Below are 22,504 nucleotides of genomic sequence, written 5' to 3'. Positions count from 1 at the left end.
GTTAAAGTAACAACTTTATTTCTTAAAGTATAACAGAGAATAGTTAACTAACAACTATTTACAACTCCTTCTAACCCCTCTTCCAGGTCATTTATAAAAATGACAAACAGCAATGGTCCCAAAACAGATCCTTGCGGAACACCGCTAGTGACGGCACTCCAAGGTGAACCTTTGCCATCAACTACTACCCTCTGTCTTTTTCCATCCAGCCAATTCCTAATCCAAACCTCCAACTCACCCTCAATGCCATACCTCTATTTTTTGCAGTAGTTTACCATGGGGAACCTTATCAAACGCCTTACTAAAATCCATTTATACCACATCTACCGCTTTCCCCTCATCAACCTCCTTCGTCACCTTTTCAAAGAATTCAATAAGGTTTGTGAGGCACGACTTGCCCTTCACAAAACCATGCTGACTATCCTTGATCACATTATTCCTATCCAGATGTGCATAACTCCTATCCCTTACAATTCTCTCTAAGACTTTGCCCACAACAGAAGTGAGACTCACCGGCCTATAGTTACTAGGGTTATCCCTACTCCCCTTTTTGGACAAGGGGACCACATTTGCTATCCTCCAGTCTTCTGGGACTACTCCTGTAGACAAAGAGGACATAAAATTCAAGGCCAATGGCTCTGCAATCTCCTCCCTTGCCTCCCAGAGGATCCTAGGGTAAATGCCATCAGGCCCAGGGGACTTATCTATTTTCACCTTTTCCAGGATTTCCAACACCTCTTCTCTACATACCTCAAAGCCATCCATTCTACTTATTTGTGCCTCACCTCTGACCCTACTAAAACATTTAAATCCTGGAACCTGCAACAGCCAATCCTGTCCCTGTTCTACCCATGTCTCCGTAATAGCCACAACATCGAAGTCCCAGGTACCAACCCACGCTGCAAGTTCACCTACCTTATTTCGTATACTTCTTGCATTGAAGTATACACACTTCAAGCCACTTTCCTGTTTACAGGCACCCTCCTTGGAAATTGATGCCATGTTCCTAACCTCCCTACACTCCAGGCCCTGCACCCTGAAGCTACAATCTGGGTTCCCATGCCCCTGCAGAGTTAGTTTAAACTTGTGCCTGGCCAGCATGTGTACTTCCAGCTTGTTGTGTGACTGGCTTGGTTATGGAGTCCATTGGCAAAGTGTGTAATGGACAGACCATCTGTGGATAATTGATGGTCAAACAATTGTATGTTTTGTTCCTAGTGGCAGTATCAGCCTTTGGAGTGTGGGGGAGATGGGGCAATACTTTAAATTGTGTTGGATCTGTATCTTGTAGAGGAACCTCAGGATATTTATTCCCCAGGTGCTGAAAGGGAAAAAGTAATGCAACGATATAAAAAACTAATTTTCACAATTGGATTTTGGAAGCCTTTGTGCTTAGCTGACCTGTTTCATTCATTCTCCTTTGTCCTAGTTTCCTCGTTGGCTCTATTTCTCCACTTGACCATTAGTAAAAGTGTTGGTTGTGATGCTATTGTAATCATTATGCTTGACTAAGCTTTCACATACTTGGTCTTTTACTTATTGCGTATTTTGTACATGGAGCAGAATCTAAGGAATTAGAGACAGTTATGAAAACTGTATGTGAAAAAGATCTGAGAGCTCTGATATATTTCAATGATTTAATTTATGTTTATTTAAATTCTATTTGAATAGTCTACGGTATGTGATTTATTTTATTCTGAGGTGCTTGTCTTGTAGCTAGAATTAACTCTTGAGATGGTGCATGGATTCCTCTAACCAGTATCTCTGATCTACACTGGCTCCAGCCACTTCACTGTACGTCCCCACATCTTCCGTTTATCCTCACTCTGTGTGTTTTCTCTCGTCTTCCCACCCTGGCCATCCCCTCTCTTTTTAAGTCCTCAGTGGCAGAGGATTGCTAAAAATAGCTGTCCACACTTTTCAGTGCTATGGTATTGCATTGCAGTATGGCAAGGCAAAGAGGGCAGACCCTGTGAGAAACAACAACACCTTTGCCAATACAAGGACGAACCCCATGCCTTTGGTGCTATGAGGCACTTTCCTCTAACCAACTGAGCTAATCTGTGACTGACTTCTTCTCATGTAGTCTTCTGCTCTAATGGAGTATCTCCACCACTTGTATCTTGATATTGAGAGTTCTGTGCACATGTGCTATTGCATCATCCAAGCTCTGCTAATTTGCTGCACCGTCTACCTGAGGAAAGGATCAGATTGCACCATCTGCTGTGTATTGCTTTGTATCTTTATGGGGAAGGGAGTACACGTTGCAGCAGTTCGAGATGTCCTTGGGTTTTTCTGAATCATTTTGCTTGGGAATGTTCAGCTGTTACATTTGAACTGAGAAATTGGAAATGTAGACTTGAAGTTTTGGGCGGCACGGTGGCACAGTGGTTAGCACTGCTGCCTCACAGCGCCAGAGACCCGGGTTCAATTCCCGCCTCAGGCGACTGACTGTGTGGAGTTTGCACATTCTCCCCGTGTCTGCGTGGGTTTCCTCCGGGTGCTCCAGTTTCCTCCCACAGTCCAAAGATGTGCAGGTCAGGTGAATTGGCCATGCTAAATTGCCCCTAGTGTTAGGTAAGGGGTATGGGTGGGTTGCGCTTCGGCGGGTCGATGTGGACTTGTTGGGCCGAAGGACCTGTTTCCACACTGTAATGTAATCTAATCTACAGGCCTCAGAATCCACCAAGCATATGCCAATAAGAACTAATTGTCAGGAGACACCCATTGGAGCTTTAATAATATGTGAAAGGAAGTCTAGAGTCCTAGAATGTACAGCACGGAAACAGACCCTTCGGTCCAACTCTTCCATGCCAATCAGATATCCCAACCTAATTTAGTCCCACTTGCAATCATCTGGCCCATCTCCCTCCAAACCCTTCCTATTTATATACCCATCCAGATGCCTTTTAAGTGTTACAATTGTACCAGCCTCCACCACTTCCCCTGGCTGCGCATTCAATACACGCACCACACCCTGCATGAAATAATTGCCCCATGGGTCTCTTTTATACCTTTCCCCTCTTGCCCTAAACCTACGCCCTCTAGTTCTGGACTCCCCTGCCCTAGGGAAAAGACTTTGTCTATTTACCTGATCTGTGCCCCTCATGATTTTGTAAACCTCTATAAGGGCCCCCCTCAGCCTCTGACGCTCCAGGGAAAACAGCCCTAGCCTTTTCAACCTCTCACAGTAGCTCAAATCCTCCAACCCTGGCAACATGCTTGTGTCAACCTTTTCTGAACCGTTTCGCAACATCTCTTCCAATAGGAAGAGACCAGAATTGCATGCAGTATTCCAAAAGTGGCCTAACCAATGTCCTGTACAGCCGCAACATGCCTTCCCAACTCCTATATACAATGCTCTGACCAATAAAGGAAAGCATACTAAATGCCGCCTTCGCTATCCTATCTACCTGCGACTCCACTTTCTAGGAATTATGAACCTGCACTCCAAGGTCTATTGTTAAATTCAAAACAATACAATCAGCCATGGTCTCCTTAGTTGTTTGTTTTTGTGTCTTTTGCATTTTGTTCAAAAGAAAATTATGCTATGTCACCTGTTTGTTAACAAAATGTCTTTGAGAATAGAATCATATAGTATAGAAGGGGCCTTTCAGCCCATTGAATCTATCCCACCAATCAATACACTACTGCGTACACTTTCACACTTTGCAACACTAGGCCCATAGCCAAAATGTTATGTCACTTCAGGCTTCCATCCAAGTACTTTGGTAAAGGTTGTAGGTTTATCTGCCACAACTACCCTTCCAGGCAGTGTGTTCCAAATTCCCACCTCCCTCTGGGTGAAAGTTCTTAGCTTAGGTTCCCTCTAAACTTCCTGCCATTCTCTTTAAAACTGTGTCCCCTTATTCTTAACCTTTTCACCAAGGGGAGCAGCTCCTTTCTCTCCACCGTACCCATTCCCTTCATAATTTCGGGACTGAATTTTGTTTTGCTGATTTGATACTTGGTGCTGTCTGTAAAAGATGGTGGTTGTGGGGGTGGTGGCCTGGGGGTGCGGAGTCAGGTCGGGGATTGTGGGGAGGCAAGTTGAGGATTGGGCTGTGGGGGTCTACTGCCTGGAGCCTTGGTTTCACTGTAGACTTTGGGATTCATTAAATATGCTGGCTAGACCCAGGCATATCAAGTGGACCTGCTACCTTAGGCTGAGAAAATGTTGCAGCAAGATCTACCACAAAGAGTAGAAGACAGGAGCCTACAGGGAATGCTGAGAAGTTGCCAAAAGAATTTTAAAATTTAGTCAAATGTTCTGAGGTCGTTACACAGAATGTACTTGGAGACAGAATGCAGGGTGAGGTGGCTCTTGGTCTACCATGTCCTTTACTTGCTTTATGCCAATAATACAGGGCCTGTACTGTACCACTGTTCTTACGATGGTTCTTGGGTTAGTGCCAGTAGAAGCAAAAAGTGGGACATCAGACAAGAGCTAAGTTTACACTGGGAGGTGAAAAATGGAAATAGACTGGCGTGCTGGTAGAGACAGGTGTGGGATCTCGGCCTTCTTGATTTTCCACTGCAGCATTGACCATTTTGATTCACAATACTGAAGCAAAGTACAGCTTGCAGTATGCAAAGCATTGTGACCTCCATGTATTTGCATGAAGTAATTTTGTCTTTTTTTTGCATGAAATGGGAGAGGGAAGAGAATAAAAAGCAGAAAATGTTGGAGAAACTCCAGGTATGGTGACCACTGTGAAGAGAGAAACAAATTTAACAAAGTTTTGAATCCAGTGATGACTCTTCAGAACAGACGTGGAGCAGAACCAGTCCTGAAGAAAGGTCACTGGGCTAGAAGCATTAAGTCTGCTTACTGTCCACAGTGGGTACCAGATCTGCTGAGTAGATCCAGCAATTTCTGTTTTTGTTTCTGACCTTCAGCATGCACAGTTGTTAGTTTTATTTTATGGAGGAAAACCTTTTGTATTCGTAACTACTGGTGGCTAGAATTTCTAAATGGGAGTCTGTTGATCACCAGTTAACCCTGTATGCTGGTGGCTTTCTGTAAGTGATAAGATATTTTCACATTATTTTGTTAACTGACCGGATTGTATTTAATGTAGATCTGTCTCTTTTCCATTTTTGCACTGAAAATGGTCGCCATTCTTTATTCCACAGGTCGATGAAATTATGTTGACATTGAAGCAAGCATTCACTGCAGCTGCTGTCCATCAAAACATGAAGATCCAAGCTCAGCTGTGTGAGGGATGTCCAATGACATGTCTTCACAGATTGTGTGAAAAGATAGAGGGTAGTGTGTTTTTAAAAGTTTCAACATCATCTTTGGTTTTCCTGCTCACTCCCATACTGCTGCTACTATGCAATGGTACTGTCACATATCTGGAGTAGGCACATTGACCACATCCGTTAACTCAGAGTGGTACAAAGGACTTCTTGGCTCGAAGATTAAAATTGCTTCCTTACTGTTTTGTTTTTATGGTTGTGTACTTAAGTCAGGTCTCCCAGAATTGACCAAACATTGCCTGTTATGGAATGACGCCATGATGAAAGCAGTTCATTCCCACTGCAAGCTTATCAGAGTTTAGAACTGAAATGGAGGCAGTTTATAGACTGAATGAAAATATTCCAATACTAATGCAGCTAGCTGGACATCTCCCTCATGCTCCTCACAAATTGCAGCTGGTGCCCTGTGGAATGTAATTTACCAACAGCTTTAAAATGTATGAAAAATCAACTGATCTAACCAATAAACATCACTTTTTGTACTCCTACCCTTACATCCCTTTCTCTCTGATGCACACAAGGGTTGCTATTGGATGACTAGTGGAAACCAAGCCGTCATTATTATACAAGATGAAGTAAAATGCTGAAAATGTGTTGCTGGAAAAGCGCAGCAGGTCAGGCAGCATCCAAGGAACAGGAGAATCGACGTTTCGGGCATAAGCCCTTTTCCAGCAACACATTTTCAGCTCTGATCTCCAGCATCTGCAGCCCTCACTTTCTCCTTGAAGATGAAGTAAAATGCCAATATAAATGTAGCGTAATTCAAGAGTCTGAGAATTTCTCTTGGAATAAACAAGTGAAAAAATATTCCTTTTTCTTTGGATGGCACAGGCAGTACAAAGAGTATTAAATCTTTTCTAAATTGAAACTTTTAAACTGTAAATTTTCACCTGCATTTCTGAATTTCTTTCGGGATATACAATGTTGCCTATTAGCTATAGAATAAGCAAAGGTGCTGCTGTATTTGCACTTCTGTCAGCCCCAATGGACGATCAGGTTTTGCAGAAAATGAACATTATTTATCACAGGATCAAAAACTAATGTAACTAAAGATCAGTTACGCTACTTCAATATTTGTCTTAATGCACACAGTTAAAACTGAACCTTGTAGTCTTTTTGTGTCCTGGTGAAACTCAGTTCTCCAAGACTTACCAAAGAGCAGGGTTAAGAGTGGCTGCTACACCCTTTTATTTCTTCTTCCATCTGGAGTTGATAATGCATCCATCGGAGTATAGGAGTTGAACTGGGTTCAGAGTATAAAAGCACGCTGAAATAAGTTGTATAACATTTTTTTCAGAAATGAATTCGGTGCTAGAAATAAAATTACTCAATTGTGCTGTAATGATTTAAGATTTCATTTTTTAACTTTCTGATAGGCCTACCCCCCTCAAAAGCCAAGGTGGAAATTCAGAAACATTTATCAACGTTTAACAACAAAGACCAAGGATCCATCTTCGAGGGGGTTCAGGTAATCTTTATCCTACTTATTAACCATAAATGTGAAAGGTAAACTTCAGACTTTTCAGTTTTACAATTAGAATGGCCAAAAAAATGTGTATTTTGTGTCAGACTTCTAACTTTCTAAAATTTAATTTGAGATGTGAGCACTTACTGCTGATGTCCAGTTGCCCCTAAGAATGCAGATCATGTGCTGCAGGTTGACCCACTATGCTATTGGGAAGGATGTTCCAGGATTTTGAGCCATCATCATTGAAAGAGCAGTGATGTCGTTCCAAGTGAGGGTAGTGCACGACTTAGAGAGGAACTTGCAATTGATGGTGCTCCCATGCACCTTCAGTCTTTGTCCTTCTCCTTGGTGCAGGCTGAGATTTTGGAATATACAAGTGAAGGTGCCTGCGCCAATGGTGGGATGAGGAAATTGTTTATGATAGTGGATGGGGTGCTGAACAACCTGGCTGCCCATGCTTTGATGTAAAACTTTGAGTGTTGGAACTTTACTGTTCTGGGGAAGTAGAATGTGTTTAATAACATTCCTGACTTGTGCCTTGCTGGATATGACTTGAAGGCAAGAACTGACTTGCACTCTACAGATTTCCTAATCTCTGACCTGCTCTTGTAGCAATAGTATTTATGGGACTGGTCCAGTCAGTTTCAGTGATTGTAATGTCATTGAATCTCATGGGGAGGTTATTAATTCTCTCTCATTGGGGATGGTCATTGTCTGTCACTTATGTAACAAACAACATATGAGCTACACAATACCCCAAGACCTGATCTTGTTCAGTTTTTGCTGAACAAATTATTCCTAATCAACCTCTTCAGCCCTTTAAGCGCAAGAGGGATTTCTATCCGAGGTAAAACTCCTGTTCTTACTAAATGTGAACTTGGAGTGTTTCATTATCTGTGCAGGTGAGAAAGGAACTGAACACATTGCAATCATCAGTAAGCATCTACACTTTTGACCATATCTTGGAGGGAAGGTCATTGATAGGACAGCTGAAGGTGTGTGGCCTCCAATAACTACAGTCATCTTTCTTTGTACTAAGTATGGTGCCAACCAGTGGAGAACTTTCCCCCAATTCCCTCTGACTTTAGTTTAACCAGGACTTGATGCTGTGCACTTTCCAATGCTGTCAATGACAGTCATTCTTACCTCACCTCTATAATTCTTTACTTCTATCCATAAATAGGCTGAGTAAGAACCCAAACTGAGGATCAGGTTATGAATGTAGACATGCCATTTGACAGCACCCTCTATTAGTTTACAGATATGAGTATAGGCTGAGGGAGTGGTAATTGACCAATTGGATATATCCTGCTTCAGGATTACTTCTTGACATTGTCGGGTGGATGCCTATGCTATAGCTGTAATGGAACGGTTTGGACAGAAGGAGGCTTTGGAATAGGAATCATCATTCAGGACCTCGAAGAAGAATGGCCATTTCCAATATAGAGAGCCAGATATCTTCTAAAACTTACAATTGGCCCCAGTTGTTAGACCAATAAAGTTTGAAGTTGAAATGAGTGGAGTACTATTTTCACAGTGGTAACTGGCCTCTTTTAATCTTTAATCCTTGACCTGTTACCACCTATGGTATCTTGAAGGAGAGAATTTCTTTTGTCAGTCTATATTGAAAATTCTGAGACCTACCACACTATGATTTCATTTCACCCAAGTGACTATTATTTACCAAGCAGCGATATTTCCTGAACCCTGTCCACTTGTCCGTCTCATTTAGTGCCTCTGGCACTTCTCACTAAAACTCTGGAATATCTGCCATTTTGCTGAGGTTCCTGTTTTTGAAAAGCTGTTGTGGCACTGTGGTGTGCAAAAGGAAGAGGCAATGTTTTTTTCATTGTCCTTACCTTTCCATAGCACCATTAACATTGTAAACGGTGTCATGCCCTTCACAGGAGCATAATCAGGCAAAAGCTAACACCTACCCAGAGGGAAACACCAGTAAAACTGGCAAACTGGCCCAGCTCGTCTTGTATGCCACAGAAAAGAAAATGGAGCTTCAATCTGATCAGTAGATTATTTCCAAGCCTTATTATATTTTTCCTTCTGGCTTAAGCCAGTGATGATGGTATTGGGACTGCTAACTAAAATCTTTATCAAGGAACTGATTGTAATGAGGGCTGTAATGGAGGAGAAAAGTGGTGGAGAGTTTGAGGGAATTAATTGCAGTGCTCTGGCCTTAACACAGCAGGCATTGTTGAAGTGGATGAGAATGGGAGGGGGATGGTTTGGAAGAATGCAGAGTTGTAGGGCTGTAAGTAATTGCAGCGATGGAGTCCAGATCGTTGGAGTGGTGCAGTTTGAGGATAATGAGCATAGAATAAGATTTGTGGTCTGAGGTGGGGTCTGGAGTCTCCGCTTAGAGTTAAATAGGACACTAATTAATCTGGTTTACCCAGCAGCAGTAACAAAGAAGGGATCGAGTCAGTGTCAGCACAGGTCATAAGCTGTTGTGAGGCTCTGGTAATCTCATCCTCCTCCATTTTCCCCCTTCCCCTCCCCATCCCCACCACACAACACCACCACCTCTTAAATTGCAGAGACAGAGATAAGACTATACCTTGGCACCTACATTGTTTGATGTCTTTGATAATGTAGCACTAATGGTACCTTGAGGACTAGCTTTGAGCTGTCGGTTTTACAATTTCTGATAAAAATTGCAAGAACTGTGGATGCTGTAAATCAGAAACAAAAACAGAAATTGCTGGAAAAGCTGAGCAGATCTAGCAGCATCTGTGAAGAGAAATCAGAGTTAACGTTTCAGGTCCAGTGACCCTTACTCTGAACTCAGAAGTTCACTCACCATTGTCCTTAGCTTCAATAAATGATCATTAACTCTAAAGTATTGACTAAAAGTGTCCAAATACCCATGTCGTCAAATCTGTTCAGAAACTTATTTTCATATTGTCATTGCTCACTTTCTTACCCCATCATAAAATCATCATTACAAAAAAATTCTCCTTGTTCCCCTATCTCCATTACTAAAGCTGCAGGTAATGTTCTATGATTCAGTTGCAGTCATGGTGTGGGTCATAGTACTTCTGTGATTACATTGTGGACTTGATGCTTAGTTCAAATTCCCACTAGATCATTAGAATCTTTACATGGATCTGAACAAATAACAATTGCTTTTGCCCCTTTGTTTTGGAACACATTGATAAATTGCAGGTTGAGCTTGTTTGAAAATATTTAATCAATGTTGATGACTGCTCATAGAAAATGAAGCCAAAAAGTGAATTGGAAGAAAATGAGCTGGTTCTGTCAATGCTGCGACAGCTTTATGAAGGGAAACAGAAGCTGCACATCCACAATGGAGATGCTAAGCAGGTACAGAGTCCTCCTGATTGCGAGCAATAAACTCCTTTAAAACTGCTGTGTTATTAAACGTAGAGTAACAAATCCAATTGTTGTCTAATCAGTACAGAGGCTTGGTTTCAAAATCAGCACTTTGGAAAAACTACAGCAAAAATCAATGCAAAGAAAGCAAACTGTACTTATTCACTCAACGCCAGGTTATAGTTCAACAGGTTTGTTTAAAATGATAAACTTTCAGAGTGCTACTCTTTCATCAGAACTTCACCTGACGAAGGAACTGTGCTCTTAAATTTATAATTTTAAATAAACCTATTGTCAGGTGACTGCTGACTTTGTCCAACCCAGTCAAAAATCGGAACCTCCACATCATATTTTTACATAATGATCATTCTAGGATGCCTCATTTGAAGTTGTCTAAGCTTTGCACTCGTTTTGTTTGTATCCTGCTCTGTGTGAAACATTTGCATTGGATCAAAACTTTTGCTGATCTTGTATTTCTTGACAGACCTCACAAAGCTGCTCGCAGCCTTCAAATATGAATGGCCAGCAGTCTCTCTCTGGCCGCTTCAGACTAGACCACCTCAAGACCAAGGCTAAAAAATCATTGGCTGAATCTCTGGAGAATATTTTATCAATGGTGAGCATTCTGCTGTTTCTTAACTACAAGTACTTGGAGTATTTGATGGAATATGGAGAGTTCATCTCTGAAAACTCATTTTGCCTGTTAATCAGTGAAATAAAATGCTTCCAAATAAGGAAAGACTTGTTGACTAGTGTAGTTCATCTCTAAAGAATAGGTTGGTTTGGCAGCATTTTCCTCTTTATGCCAACTGCTGTTGATGTTTGCTGATATCATAGAGATTGACCTCAAGGCTTATAGCTGTTAATCAGCACCAATATTTTGCAAATGAAATGATGGACCTGGAGATGCTTAAGTCAGATAGTTATCATTGTGAATCTGCCAGTCTTCTTGTATTTTATCCATCTCCATTGCTTTCACTCTCAATTATCCTCAGTAGCTCACAACTTCCTTCAGTTTATTTTAAGGTTTTTGGTTAGAAGCAAACTAGTTTGAATAAAATAAATGCTTTTATATTAGAGAAGCAAAAATCTGGCAGTTCATTAGGAAGCTTCGAAGAAGAGAGGGATCTTGGGGTGTCTGTCAACAGATCCCTGAAGGTGACAGGACAGGTTAACAAGGTAAAAACAATGACTGCAGATGCTGGAAACCAGATTCTGGATTAGTGGTGCTGGAAGAACACAGCAGTTCTGGATGTTCTTTGGATGCTGCCTGAACTGCTGTGCTCTTCCAGCACCACTAATCTAGGACAGGTTAACAAGTTAGTTAAGAAGGCATACTGAACACTTGTCTTTATCGTTTCAGGCACAGATTACAAGAGCAGGGAGGTAACATGGGAGTTGTACAGGTCTTTGATTAGTTAACAGCTAGAATTTCAGGGCGGTACAGTGGTTAGCACTGCTGCCTCACAGCGCGTTCAATTCCCACCTCAGGCGACTGACTGTATGGAGTTTGCACATTCTCCCACAATCCAAAAATGTGCAGGTCAGGTGAATTGGCCATGCTAAATTGCTCCTTGGATGCTGCCTGAACTGCTGTGCTCTTCCAGCACCACTAATCCATGCTAAATTGCCCGTAGTATTAGGTGAAGGGATAAATGTAGGGGAATGGGTCTGAGTGGGTTGCGCTTCGGCGGGTCAGTGTGAACTTGTTGGTCCAAAGGGCCTGTTTCCACACTGTAATCTAATCTAATCTAATACTGTATGTGGTTCTGGCCACCATACTACACAAAGGAAGTGATCACACTGGAAGAAGTGCAGAAGATGTTGCCTCGGATGGAACATGTCAGCTACAAGAGAGGCTGGATGAACTTGAGTTGTCTTCTAGAGCAATGAAGGTAGATTAAAGACCTGATAGAACTGTTTAAGGTTCTGAGTGGTATGGGCAGGGTGACTGGAAAGCAGCAACTCTCCTTAATCGAAGGATCGAGAACAAGGGGCCATAATTTTAAAGTGAAAGGTTTAGAGGAGATTTGAGGAAATAATTTTCCCCTAGAGAATGGTTAGAGTCTGGAATGCTCTGTTTAGAAGGGTGGTTAAGGTGTTTAGAAGGGTGGTTAAGGTGAATAATCTCACAACCTTTTAAAAAGTACTTGGATGAACACTTGGAGTGCCATAATGTTCAAGGTTTATGGGGCTAGTGTGGGGAAAATGAGGCTAGTATACGTCATAGTTTTTTTTGGGCATACAGACTCAGTGGGCCGAAGTGCTTCTGTATTGTATGATTCCACGATTAGCTTAATAGACCTCTGACCCCAGATTGCTATTCAGTTTAAGTGGTTTATTATCACCTGCATAGAGTGTGTTAAATAACGACAGAACAGCAGGAAGAGAAAGGTCATTAACATGGTGTATGAACTACTTTGCTCCACACAGAGGCTGCCTGACTTCAGTTGTCAGATTTACTGACTTAGCCTGCAATGTTTACTTTTATTTAATGTTTCTAACATCTATCAATATTTTACTTTGACTTCTGTGCTTAATGTGCTGCCATTTCTTTCCAAGTTCTGTTCTGTTTTCTTTTCTGCTTTTGTCTCTTTAACCTTATTCATTTTATTCCACATTTCCATCAACTTCAATACTTCTATGTTGTACATGACCTAAAGCTAGTCTCTGTAGTCAATAGGCTTAAAGCTGTTCTTAATTCAGCCCACTAGACAACAGCCCTGCATCCTCAAATGCCTCATTCCTAGTATTCCAGGCTAAAATTCCAGCTTTGGGTAAAATTGGTCAGGATCAACAGATCTCTATTCAATGATCCATAATTTGGAAATGATTTGGGTTCTTCTGTACAGCACCCTTTGTGGTCAGGGAATAAATTAGTGAGGGAAAAATTAACAGTTGTAACCATAGAAAAGGACCTTTTCATTTTAATTCATTCTAATTGACATTGAATTCATCATCTCTCATACTGCAGGAGGAGCCTGATATCAAGGAAGCAATAAGGGGTTTGTGACTTTTAGCAAGAGAAGAGTTGTAAGAATTAAAAAGAGAAAGGAAGAAAGGGGCACATCTAGAGTAACAGGCCTGTTGTAACAGTCCGGTCGGCATGGATGAGTTGGACCGAAGAGTCTGTACATCTCTATGACTGTTCTCTCAGTTTTGCTGCATTTTTCCAACAACGTGGGTATTGGTCTAAAACTTAATGGTTGACTAGTGCCACCTGCAGGAATTGAATTAGTAGTTCAACACAGTTATTGACAGGAAGAAAAATAGAAATTGCTGGAAAAGCTCAGCAGGTCTGGCAGCATAGAGTCATAGAGATGTACAGCACAGAAACAGATCCTTTTGTCCAACTCATCCATGCCGACCAGATGTCCTAACCTAATCTAGTCCCATTTGTCAGCTATTTCCCTCTTAAACCCTTCCTATTCATGTACCCATCCAGGTGCCTTTTTAAATTCTGTAATTGTACTAGCCTCCACCACTTCCTCTGGCAACTCATTCCATACACGCACCACCCTCTGAGTGAAAATGTTGCCCCTTAGGTCCCTTTTATATCTTCTCCTCTCACCCTAAACCTACGTTCTCTAGTTCTGAACTCCTCTACCACAGGGAAAAGCCTTTGTCTATTTATCCTATCCATGCCCCTCATGATTTTATAAACCTCTATAAGGTCACCCCTCAGCCTCTGACACACCAGGGATAATAGCCCCAGTCTATTCACCCTTGCCCTATTGCTCAAATCCTCCAACCCTGACAACAATCCTTGTAAATCTTCTCTGAACTCTTTCAAATTTCACAACATCCTCCTGATAGGAAGGAGACCAGAATTACATGCAGTATTCCAAAAGTGGCCTAACCACTGTCCTGTACAGCCGCAACATGACCTCCCAACTCCTGTACTCAATCCTCGGACCAATAAAGGAAAGCATGCCAAACGCAGCCTTCACTATCCTATCTACCTACGACTCCACTTTCAAGGAGCTATCAATCTATACTCCAAGGTCTTTTTGTTCAGCAACACTCCCAGGACCTTACCATTAAGTGTATAAATCCTGCTCTGATTTGCTTTTTCAAAATGCAGCATCGCATTTATCTAAATTAAACTCCATCTGCCACTCCTCAGTCCATTAGCCCATCTGATCAAGATCCCATTGTACTCTGAGAAAACCTTCTTTGCTGTCCACTACACTTCCCTAACTATACCTCCTATGTTCACATCCAAATCATTTTTATAAATGACGAAAAGTATGGACCCAGCACCAATCCTTGTGGCACATCACTGGTCACAGGTCTCCAGTCTAAAAAGCAATCCTCCACCACCCTCTGTTTCTACCTTTGCACCAGTGGCTCGTTCTCCCTGTATTCTGTGAGATCTAACTTTGCTAACCAGTCTCCCATGAGGAACCTTGTTGAATGCCTTACTGAAGTCTATATAGATCACGTCTACTGCTCTGCCCTCATCAATCCTCTTTGTTACTTCTTCAAAAAACTCAATCAAGTTTGTGAGACATGATTTCCCACAGAAATTGGCCAGTGAACTGGGTGATATGTTCAAGTGACAGGCAACTGGAAGCTCAACCTTTCTTGTGGACAGGACATAGGTGTTCTGCAAAGCGGTCACCCAGTCTATGCTTCATTTCCCCAGTGTAGGGGAGACCACATTATGAGCCATGAATGCGGTAGACTCAATTGTGAAGAATACAAGCAAAGCATTGCTTCACCTGGAAAGTACATTTGGGCCTTTGGCTAGAGGAGGGAGGAGGTAAATGGGCAGGTGTTAATCCTTCTGCGATTGCAGGGAAAAGTGCCTTGGAGGGGGTAAGATGATGGTGATGGGAGTGAAGGAAGAGTGGACCAGGGTGTCCCTGAGAGAATGGTCCCTGTGGTAGGTGGACTGGGGAGGGGAGGGGAATGTGTCTGATGGTGGCATCTCAATGGAGGTGGTGGAAATTGTGGATAATGATCCTCTGGATGCTGGTGGGTCCCTATGGCTTTTGCGTGTGGGAAGAGAGGGGGTGAGGGCCAAAATGTGGGAGATGGGTCGGACCCAGTTGAGGGCCCTATCGACAACAGTGCTGGGGAATCCTCGGTTGAGGAAGAAGGTGGGCCTTTCGGAGACAGCCTTGTTGAAGTTGGCATCATCAGAACGTAGGCAATGGAGGAAGTGAGAGAATGGAATAGATTCTTCACAGGATGTGAAGGTAGGGTGCGAGGATGTACAGTCAAAGTAAATGTGGGACTTGGTTTGTTTTTGTGGAGATTGATGGTCAGGCTATCTCCAGAAATGGAAACAGAGATGTCGAGGAAGGTAGGAGTCAGAGATGGACCAGGTGACGGTGAAGGCATGGTGGAAAATGGAAGCAAAATGGATATTACTTTTCCATTTCCATACGAGAGTGGGAAGCAACACTGGCAGAAGAGTTGTGATTTGTGGCCAGAATAGAACTGGAACGAGGAATGTTCCACATATGAGGCAGCATGGTGGCTCAGTGGTTAGCACTGCTGCCTCTCAGTGCCAGGGTCCCAGATTCGATTCTAGCCTCGGGCGACTGTCTGTGTGAAGTTTGCTCATTCTCCCCGTGTCTGCGTGGGTTTCCTCCCATAGTCCAAAGATGTGCAGGTCGGGTGAATTGGCCATGCTATATTGCCCATAGTGTTAGGTGCATTAGTCAGGGTGGGTTATTCTTTGGAGGGTTGGTGTGGACTGGTTGGGCCGAAGGGCCTGTTTCCACACTGTAGGGAATCTAATCTAAATATCCCACAAAGAGACTGACATAACTGGGGTCCATGTGGGTACCCATGGCCACCCCTCTAATCTGATGAAAGTGAAAGGAATTAAGAGAGAGGACAAGGTTGGTCAGGTGGAGGAGAGTGGCGGTGGGTGTGGACAGTTCAGGCCTTTTTTCCAGGCAGAAAGGAGAGCTATGAGACCATCCTGATGGGGGATTGGTGTATAAATAGATTGCATGTCCATGGTATAGAGGAGGGGGCTGGAGCCTGCAAACTGGAATTTCTGAAACTGACATAACATGTAAGAGAGATTGTGGATGTAAGTGGGAAGGAGCTGGACCAGAGGAGAAAAAAAACTTAGCCCAACCTCCACACCCACCTGCCTTGTTATCACATGGTCTACTGTTACACACAACCCATTGTTAGCCACTAATGGTCCCTATCAGCAGCCATTCATTCTCTGAGGGTTATTGTTATCCACTCCTATGTCTGTGCAACTGTCCTCCTTCCTCTTTGGATTATATCTCCACCTATCGTTTAATTCTTACCCCCTCCCCCACCCTATCTTCTCCATAAAGACCAATCTTTTCCTAGCTACCATCAATTCTGAAGAAGGGTCATTGAATTTGCAACATTAACTCTCCTATCTCTCCACAGATGCTGCCAGACCTGCTGAGCTTTTCCAGCAATTTCTGTTTTTGTTTCTGATTTGCAGCATCTGCCGTTCTTTTGGCTTTTTACAATTATTGACCGTACTGGTAGAGAATATAAAAACTGCAGTCTGAAAACTGGACACTTTCTGCATCGATTTTAATACAGTAAGATTTAAAGCTAAAACTTAACGTGGATATTTGGCTTGGTGTTGCTTTGGCATGATGTCTCTCCAGACTAGATCTTCATGTATTGTTCTGTCCCATGCACTTTGTGATTCTTGGCCCCATCTGACGTGGCTTGACCCAAACTATCATCCAACACAGAAACCAAAATCCAGAAATATCCATCATCCAACATGGCCACTCTACAGAGGATGCTGGGTTTGAGGTACCGTACCTGTGCACATTCAGGGTGAGATGGGGAAAGTTTAAGGGAGATGTACGAGGGAAGTTTTTCATGTAGAGCATGGTAGGGGCCTGGAACGCATTGTCAGAAGAGGTTTTGGGAGCACGTGTATTGGTGACATTTAAGAGACATCTGGATGGTTACATCAATAGGCAGGGGCCGAATAAGGCAGAAGATTTTATTTTTAGTTTATTTAGGGCATAATGATTAGCACAGGCCAAAGGGCCTGTTCCTGAGCTGTACTTCTCTTTGTTCTTTGTATTCTTAATAAACTCACAACCTAATGCGGTGAGGGGGCATTCCACAATCAAGTGTTGAAAGTTTGGTAGACAGGGTTTCATTATAAATCTGACATTGATTTTGTAAAGTAGTCCTAAGATTGCAGTATTGTCTGGTAGAATTTTGTAAAATATGGATAACCTTGGCACGTAAACACTAATTTATTCAAATTGAGCGTGAAATGTGTGATTTTTAGCCTGAATTTGCTGATCATTCTGAGGAACTGCAATAATTCAGAAGCTTTTAAGTTAACGGTGATGTAAAGCCTAACAGTTGGACAGAGGTTTAACTGGTCTGAGAATCGATGGGAACCCCCTGTTGGTTCCTTGGTGGTCCAACCAAAATAAGTATCTCTCAGCACCAAGCCTTCCTTGGGACCCCATGCGTAGAAAATTGTGCCAGTGGCGAACATCATTGAGTGCCTGCCATTGAGGGATTTTCCCCTCCTGATAGGGTTTGCTGAGTACCCATAGAGAGGTACAGGAGAGATGTGCAACTCTACCTTAATCCCAGAGTTGTCTCAAGGTTCTGGTGAGCTGAGGGATAACTGGTGGAAGTTGGTTCACAAATGAAACCAATTCACACCCTGGTGAGAGCGGGCATGATTTTCATATCACCCCCATTTCTGTTTCCATCTTAATCCAGGGAGATTTTCCTGCCACAAACACACAGGTGCATTCCCCCATCTGATTGAAGGGGAAAGCTGCCATGTTCCTGCTGGGGTGGACTGGAATTTTCACCCATTGTTTGACCTCAACTGTGGATTTCCTTACTACTGCCCTTCATCCCTCTGTGATTCACTGATCAAAGGATTATTTATTCATGGAGAGCCAATCCTTTCTATTCGTTGCTAAGTTCTCCCTTTCTTCTTCAAGTTCATTATAGTCACACCCAGTTGCAGCTGCTTCCTAGAATTCATGTTTCTTGCTCCATCCCAACACTGGTAGGCATCACCCCATCAGAGTTAAACCAGGTCTATGAATTCAACTTGGAGTTGAGAATTAAGATTGCAAGGACCGCAATCTCAGTGGTGCCATCTTTTGCTGCAAGTGAAGTGATGATAAATGACATTTCCTTTCCCAGGTCCAGTTAGAAATCCAGTAGGTGGTGTGTGAGAGATCTTTCTCATTTGCTGTACTTGTGGAGGAGCTTGTAGCCACTGTTCAATGCTATTCCCTAATAGGATGACCGGGAACAGAGTCCTTACCAAAGGGGTCTAAGCTAAATGTTAAAAGCCACACAACACCAGGTTATAGTCCAACAGGTTTAATTGGAAACACTAGCTTTCGGAGCGCCGCTCCTTCATCAGGTGGTTCACCATTAAACCTGTTGGACTATAATCTGGTGTTGTGTGACTTTTGACTTTGTACACCCCAGTCCAACATCGGCATCTCCAAATCATCAGCACAATGGGTCATCATTGATTGTCACATAATCTGGCTGTTTCTTTGAAAATTATTGATTTTATGCAGTCCTAAATAACCTGATTTTCTCCAAGCTGCATATTTGACATAATCCTGTTGTAATTATTTTGCATTTTGCCTTTGTAGGGAGGGTCTAGACACAAGAGCCAAACAATCACTGAAAGTACAGTGTCAGAAAAAACAGCATTAAGCCTTTCAAGCTCTAACCTGTCCAAGGTGAGTTATCCACCATTAACCTACACAAAGCAGGGGTCCATCACTTATTGATGTACTCTCCTTGTTTAAGGTGTAACATCTTTTTTATAGTAGCTTTCCAAGCGAAATGCAGAATAGCTGAAGTTTTAAATAAAACATGTATCAAAGCCCGTAATGTAGATGGTTTAATGTCAATCTCAGAATAATCAGGCAGAATGGTGACCACAGTTAAAAGGAAATAAATCACTTTGATTACTTGTAATATAACATTTTCTTTTACGTCATGGTCCACCTATTTTGCATTCTTGACGTTGTTAAAAAGGGGAATTGAGGGTTACAGGGATACGGCAGGAGAATGGAACTGAGGATTATTAAATCAGCCGTGATCCTATTGAATGGTGGTACAGATTCGACAGGACAAAACGGCATGCTTCTGCTCTTCTGTGATCAAAAGCAGGAAATGTTTCCAACTGTCTAAAATTTTCATCTTTTGTAGGATGTCTTAACAAAAATTATACCCATGAATCTTGTAACATCACACCATGAAGCACATGGTTCAAACAGAGAGGTTGTAATCCTAGAAACCTTTTTATTCAAGAAGCTTGTAATATTTCAACATAATCCTGTTACCAGCATGAAGAACTAAATTAGATGTTAATACTGTCTTGATGTATTCCCATCAAGCTATTGGCCATCCAAATTCCCTTCCTGTTCCTTGTTAGCTGAGGTTATTGATAATTTCCTCTCTTTGGGACACTTCTCTTTAAATCTGCTGTCACCACTCCCTCATCATAAAGCTCACCCTTAAACCCTTTATCCAAGCAAATTACAATCCCATCACCAGCTTCCCTTTTTTATCTTGAGTCCGTGAACATGGTTCTGTTTTCCAAATTCTTGTTTCTTTTCCTGTAGCTCCCCATTTGAAGCTCTCCAGTCTGGAGTTTGTTCCTGCTGCAGTAATGAAATCGTCCTTTTAAAAAGTAGTCACTAACATCCTGTTATAACAGTGACAATGGTAAACTATCCCTCCTTGTCCTTTTTTGATCTGTTGGCAGCTATTGCCATGGCTGTTCACATCATCATAACTTTCCATTGGCATCCAGCTGGATGAAACCGCTCTCACCTGTTTTAAATCTTATCTGTCTAGTTGAAGCCAAAAGATTACCTGCTTCTCTTCCTGCTCCTGAATTAGTTACATCTGGAGATCCCAAGTGTCTAACTTTGGCTACTTCCTGTTTCTTATTTTCATACTGCTCCTTGCCATTCAACATTCCACATCTTCAATGAATCCCTGCTTTATCTCTGTACCACAGCAATGCCCACCTTCTCCTTTTGGTTTGCCAGGCTACTCAACCAAAATCCACTATGGGATGAGTAGAAATTTCCTCTAACCAAGCAATGGGAGCACTAGAGTTTTGCCACAAGCTCCATGATCTCACTATCTCTGCATGGCTGCTGTCAGAGACTGCACCTCCTCTCTCAGACCCTGAGAAGAGCTTCCAATCACACATTAACTCCCTCACAAAGGAACAGCTCCTTCTGTCTCTGTGATATCGTCCATCTCCAACTCTACCTTGTCGTATCAGCCTCGAGGTAACAAAGATCTCTCGAAGATCAGCCCTTTGTCTTTCACCATCACTAAATTTGGGCTCTTATGACTGCTTGCACGTGGTGCTGTTCCGCCCTCGCCACGTGGTGCTGTTCCGCCCTCGCCACGTGGTGCTGTTCCGCCCTCGCCACTTTGTTTGCTGAGTGAATGGGTCCCCAGTAAATCACCAACACAACTTAAACATTTCTCAAATTCTTCCACCAAGTGTCCTAATTGTATAATCTCCTCTAGTCCTTTCATCCACCAACATATCTGCACAGTTCACACCTCTTGCTCAGTCCCCATTTTTATTATTCCACCATTGGTGGTTATGTTCTTTGCTGCCAAAGTCATTCACTCTCAAATTCCTCCCTAAAGCCCTTTACATCGCTAATCCTTTTTCTTAATCCACATCTTGAGCCGCGATTTTAATTATCTGCACAAAGTTTCCTGATTGTGGCTTGTTGTCAAATTTTGATTAATAATACTCCTCCAAAATGCCTTGGGGTCATTTTACTTAAAGCCACAAAATAAATGCAAGTTGTTTTGGTCAGTGTATTTGTTCAGGTGGATCAGATTTTTTGAACTGGTCATTTTGGACCATCTGGTGAGCTTCTGGCTGTTAGTACTAACTTGCATTGTCAAATAATTAAGTATTGAGTGTTGCTACAGATTTGTGTATCAACAGTTTTTTTTAAAAAGAGATTTGTAGCTGCCTTTAGTGTGTTGGCGTGCCTAGATGAAAGTCACAAACTCCAAAACCCAAGTTTCTCTCTCTTGTTTCAGTTTCTTTTCCATTTATAGCAATTCTGGTCAGAGATTGTACACAACCTGTTTTAAATTCACGATATCTTGGCTTATCAAAAAATTCTTCATAAAATGTTTATTGTGCATTCCGGTGATTTGAAGCGAGTGTAGGATCTGCTTATTAACATTCGAATTACACCCAATGAATCTTATGGCCAAGTGTAAACTTTTGTTTTTAAAGGCTACTAATATGTAAATAATGCAGACCTCCATTTTAATAGCTAGGGTCTCTCTTTGTAAATAATTTGAAGGTGATGGTTGACCTTGAGTTGCAATTAAATACTGTTGCCGAAAACTTAAAATAATGATCCTTTGTGATATTGTCCCTGGAAAGTGGTGAAGAAGTGGCTTTTCATCAGTGTTTTTGTTCTTACGTACTGGTATGGAAACCTGAAACTTTGGGAGTTAATGAAGCTGTATTAAATTGTAGTGGTGTATAGGATGTGAGGGGAAATAATAGTGTCTCGCAGAATAATTCTCAGGACAGCATGCACATGAAGTAAGGGAATTAAGTACAAGGTAAAGTGGGTGCAAATTTTTTTCTGAGGCTGTCATCATCTTAGAGAAAGTTTGGAATGTTCACGGGATTTGGATCTTGCTGCTTTTAGCCCTACGGTGCTGCAGGGGTGACTGTGTGTTACAACAATATAAAAACATGAAGTACGTAAAATGAATATTGTTATGTTGATGTTGGCTTAGAGCTGTGAACAAACACCAAACAATATAAGCATCCATTGTTTGAGAGGGGACATTGGCTGACGGAAAATAGAAGTTTAAAACAGACACACCACACAAACAGAAATATTACGGTGTAATTCCCTGAGTAGGAGTTGGCTGGGTCTGGGTCTGTGTCTATCACAGTGAGTAATGGTGGTTAATTTAAAGTGATGAAGTAAAGGTACAGGAATGTCGAGAACAATTGTTAGATCAGTATGTTTAAATGTGTTTGGCTTGCCTTATTTGGGCAAATTCTGCAGGTTACTGTCAAGCCACTGTGCTCCAATTTTCAGCTCTAGCCTGACAGCCTACCCCAGTTTAAACCAGCAGCTGTTAGTGAAAAATGAGAAATTATAGTTTATTTCTTTTGTTAAAGTATTAAGAGTTGTGGCAGAGAATACCTTTCTGTGGCTTTGAAGTACTTGACCTCTGAAATACCATTATAAGGGGTAAATGTAGGGGAATGGGTCGGGGTGGGTGGGTGCGCTTTGGCAGGTCGGTGTGGACTTGTTGGGCCGAAGGGCCTGTTTCCACACTGTAAGAATCTAATCTAATCTAATTAGCAAACTGTGATCATTGAAAGGAGCAAGTATTCCCCAACTTTGCAGTAGTGTTGTATCTCCC

At 42.2% G+C, this 22,504-nt stretch overlaps 1 protein-coding gene across 5 annotated transcripts in view; it reads left to right on the top strand.

The window, feature by feature from the left end:
• tbc1d1 (TBC1 (tre-2/USP6, BUB2, cdc16) domain family, member 1) overlaps window positions 1-22,504 on the top strand; it is a 296,242-nt gene that overhangs the window by 158,004 nt on the left and 115,734 nt on the right. For all 5 annotated transcript variants that reach the window (XM_043693132.1, XM_043693142.1, XM_043693152.1 and 2 more), the window contains exons 5-9: window positions 5,137-5,269; window positions 6,639-6,730; window positions 9,959-10,069; window positions 10,563-10,694; window positions 18,700-18,789. In XM_043693132.1, the coding sequence (XP_043549067.1) occupies window positions 5,137-5,269; window positions 6,639-6,730; window positions 9,959-10,069; window positions 10,563-10,694; window positions 18,700-18,789 (558 nt within the window). The remainder of the gene's footprint in view (window positions 1-5,136; window positions 5,270-6,638; window positions 6,731-9,958; window positions 10,070-10,562; window positions 10,695-18,699; window positions 18,790-22,504) is intronic.

Source organism: Chiloscyllium plagiosum, chromosome 1, assembly GCF_004010195.1.
Source record: "Chiloscyllium plagiosum isolate BGI_BamShark_2017 chromosome 1, ASM401019v2, whole genome shotgun sequence".
NCBI classification, from domain to species: Eukaryota; Metazoa; Chordata; class Chondrichthyes; order Orectolobiformes; family Hemiscylliidae; genus Chiloscyllium; species Chiloscyllium plagiosum.
The sequence above is the reverse complement of the archived record's forward strand: the minus strand, read 5'-3'. Positions and strand labels throughout refer to the sequence as shown.